The sequence below is a fragment of the Austrofundulus limnaeus genome, unplaced genomic scaffold (genome assembly GCF_001266775.1).
Source record: "Austrofundulus limnaeus strain Quisiro unplaced genomic scaffold, Austrofundulus_limnaeus-1.0 Scaffold307, whole genome shotgun sequence".
Classification (NCBI taxonomy): Eukaryota; Metazoa; Chordata; class Actinopteri; order Cyprinodontiformes; family Rivulidae; genus Austrofundulus; species Austrofundulus limnaeus.
In genome coordinates this window covers 75135-78886 of record NW_013952709.1, presented here as the reverse complement: position 1 = coordinate 78886, position 3752 = coordinate 75135, and the positions used below count along the sequence as shown (strand labels likewise).

Here is a 3752-nt window from a genome sequence, read left to right as displayed (position 1 = left end):
ATGGGTAAAAGTAAAGAGCTCTCTCAAGACCTTCACAACCTTATTGTTGCAAAGCATAATGATGGCATCGGTTACAGAAGAATGTCTAAACTTCCACACACAGCGAGGGATATGCTTGAGAAAAGGCACCAGCAGCTAATTCATGTTATTTATTTGTTTAAAATGATTTTTTTGTCTGAGGCCAGTTATTAAAAGAGCTACAGCTGGTTTATTCCTATTCAGATGATTGTCACGTCTTTTTTTCTAGAACCACCGTTAAAAAAACAAAAGTTTCTCCAACAATCCACCCATAATTCTTGTTGTTTATATACTTATTTTAGCTTTGAGAGGGTAGAGGGAGGCATTATAATAATTTATGACATGCTGAATCTTCATCCATCAACCCGCTATCTCACGTCACGTTGTATTAAAGCAACACACAGCACAGTTTAAATTCAGGCTCTTATTTTGAAATGACGGGTTCCACTTTGTCTTTTACCCAGAATGCATCGCTTCAGCGCTCCAAGAAACAGTTTAAAGTGGAACTTACCCCCCCTGTGAAAGGATAACTCCGCCCCCAACGCAAATTTGAAAAATGCATAAATTGGAGACTCTGAGGGGGGTGAGCGAGGAGGTGTGGCCAGGAGGAGAGAAAGTTTATTTATTAAGACGAGACAACGTGACAGCTAGCTTTAGTTTACTTTGACAAGCTAACATTCATGAAAACATTTCTGAACGTTCTAAATAAATGACTTTGTAAAAAGTAAAGTTTCATGATCTACATGCAAACTCACATTTAGCTGATACAACATGTAATAATGTAAAGTTCAGGCAAAAAAAACTGTTAAAATATGACTTTGGTCCAAAACAGAACAGAAAGAATATCTTTTCATTTCTGTTTGGTTTCCTGTTTCTATTAAAATTCACAACACAGTTCAGTCTGAGCCTGACAAGTGTTCTGTCCCCCGGATCATTCCGGACCCTGCAGCCGATTACACACCACTCCACCCCGGACAGAAGCGTCAACCCACCCCGGTAGAAGAGGTGTTCGGGCGGCCTGATGTGAAAACCCCTCCGCTGCTGCAGCGCGAGGCATCATGAAACAAACTGAATTAACTTCTCTTTGTGGTTAAATATTTTAAACAGATAAAAGGTTGCTGTTTAGATCAGGAGAGACCGTAGAGTTTAGATCAGGACTAAAANGTTGACAACATTTTTTGACATTTTAATTTACACTTGGCTCCCCATAGATTTTACATTGGACTAATTCTGTGCCATAATAAATATAAATTAGTTTTTCTCGATTGAAACAAAGTAAAACAGGTGAGTTTTTACTTACCTGGTGTAATTGTATAGCACACAAAAGGCTGGGAGGTGTTGCAGTGAATCTCAAACCAGGTGTCACCCATCTGGGCGACGCATAACTCCCACGAATTCCTGGAATCATAAGGGCCATTGTTGTTCCAGTTGCTGGTGTAGCTTAGCGGTCCAAACCCGTCCAGTGCCGACCAGCTCCACTTCGACGAATCATCATACAGGCCCACCCAAACCGTTCCAATGAAGCTGCCAGCRTCTGCAATCATCTGAGCCATGTCGTCCATGTTGTCCACCGTGGCCAGGTCGGTGTATATGTCTTGGCAGTACGTTTGAGCCTGTAACCAAGTCATCTGCTGGTTGACGACGAAGTACTGACGAAGACATGAACAGTCTCCTGAAAACAAATCATTTCTSTTTTTTAAAGTTAGGGAAGAAAACAGTATTTAAAACACTGGACTTGAAAACCTTTGGGATATACTTATTGCGGGTGGGAAAAAAAGCCATTACCAAAAACGAATGGTACAGAGAGAACTAGCCATCTGAGGTCTGTCAACATTTGGAGCAGGTTTAAATAAAATGATGTAAACAAAATGTTCAGGCTAAAAAAAYACCAGATACTGGTTTGTAAAGTAGGTTTTGCACAGGAATCATCACATAAAATGAACAAAAGAAGAACTATATTTTATTATTGGTTTAAATTTAGAGAGCAAAACTACCACGTGTTTTTTCATCTGTTCAAATTACCTTAAATAACCTTTTAACTATACAATGTTGAGATTTTGGTAAATAAATTCCTACAGTCTAACGTAATAAACTTGACAAAAAAGCTTTTTTGAACAGCTGAACAAATCCGTTTAAAAAAAATAAAATAAATAAATAAATAACACAGTACATTATTTAAAGTAAACGTGAGATAAAAAATTTAAGTTAAGTAAAGCAGACACTGACTTACCCAATAAAAAGAAAATGCACAACAAAGCTCTTCTGAAGCCTGAAGAGGAGAAAATGAACAATTAGTGGGTTTTTCTCATTTAATTCAAATCTCTTTAAATATCTTTATGAATCCCTTTTTTGTTTGGTTGTATTACATGCACCAAAAAAGAAAAWAATAATTATCTTAATTTGTAAATAAATCACATACCTGTACATGCTGAACCACAGATGAGGGACATGTGTCCTGATTTTATCCTTTCTTATTTAGGAAAAGTTGCTGTTGCRCCTTAGCTTCCCTCTACTCCTTTGGTTTTCTTTCTTGGCTGAGTTTCTTTAAGTAAATCCAATTTTTTTAATATGCAAATCACTAAATGCAGTCAGATAATGTTTTGCATCACCCACCAGAGCATGGAGGAGAAAAGCAACAGTTAGTGAGGTCTACATTAACCGAAGCCTGAGGGCTAGAATGATTAGAATTGATGATTTTATGAATTATATTTTAATTGCTGGAGCTGTGGAAACTTCTGCTGATAAAATAATGTAATGACAGATTTTAGTTTCTTTACTGTCTGCTGTAATGTAAACCAGATGTAAAAACATACAGACTTTCTGGATGCAAACAAATTGTTATTCTGAGATGATTCTTACCTGTGTGTAAAGACAGTGTTGGGACAATCACTTTGAAAATGCAGTTGAAATTACAAAGTATTCATTTGAAATGTAAAAGCAGTGTAACTATTTTATTTAGATGTCCAGATGCATTTCAATAATCCAGGTAGAAAAATCTAAAAATTAAGTTTACACGGTCCTCTGGAGGAGCCAGGGAGAAGGGGAAATCAAACACAAGTCAGGCTCTGGAGTAATATGGTTATCCTAACTGGGCTTTCCACAAAGCAGACAAGAAACCCAAACAGGACTCCAGCCAGCCACTGGGTGAAAAAAGAAGACCCTAAACTCAGACCAGTGGTCATTGTTTATGTTGCAGGAGTTTCAGAGAAACTGAGACATTCACTAAACATGACGTCTCAGTGTCTTTCAAACCTCAAAACACATTAAAGAAGACTGGTTCACCCCAAAGAGCCAGTTCCCTGGCATAAGCAGAGTAATATTGTGTATGCTGTTATTTGTCAGGAGGACCGTGATCAGTTACTGTATATATCAGGGAAACAAAACAGCCACTGTTTAAAAGGATGGCCCAGCACAGAAGAGATACATCACCAGGCCAGGATTACAGTCTACACTCATCTACAGGCCAGGGGCCTCATGCATAAAGGACTGCGCTTCTTTCACACTAAAAGTTGGCATATGGACAAATTTAGAAAAGTGCACCGCACAAAAAAATGCAGATGTATAAAACTGTGCGCATGCATGTTTTTGCGCGCCTTTCCTTTATACATCCCAATGAATGTGGAACTGAGCGCACCTTAGACACCCCACCCCCGACACGCTTCCATTTAAATATGTAAAATAGATGTAAATGTGTCCAGTGTGTGAGATTCTCCTCCGATTCCTCTCTGTGGGAT

The 3752-nt window shown here is 38.3% G+C and overlaps 1 protein-coding gene across 1 annotated transcript in view; it reads right to left on the bottom strand.

Moving 5' to 3' along the window:
- Positions 1-1523, bottom strand: part of LOC106527056 (lithostathine-1) — a 7899-nt gene extending 6376 nt beyond the window's left edge. The window contains exon 1 of the mRNA XM_014021814.1: positions 1319-1523. Coding sequence (XP_013877268.1) covers positions 1319-1388 — 70 coding nt within the window. The 5' untranslated portion in view covers positions 1389-1523. The remainder of the gene's footprint in view (positions 1-1318) is intronic.
- Between the last annotated feature and the right edge of the window lie 2229 nt (positions 1524-3752).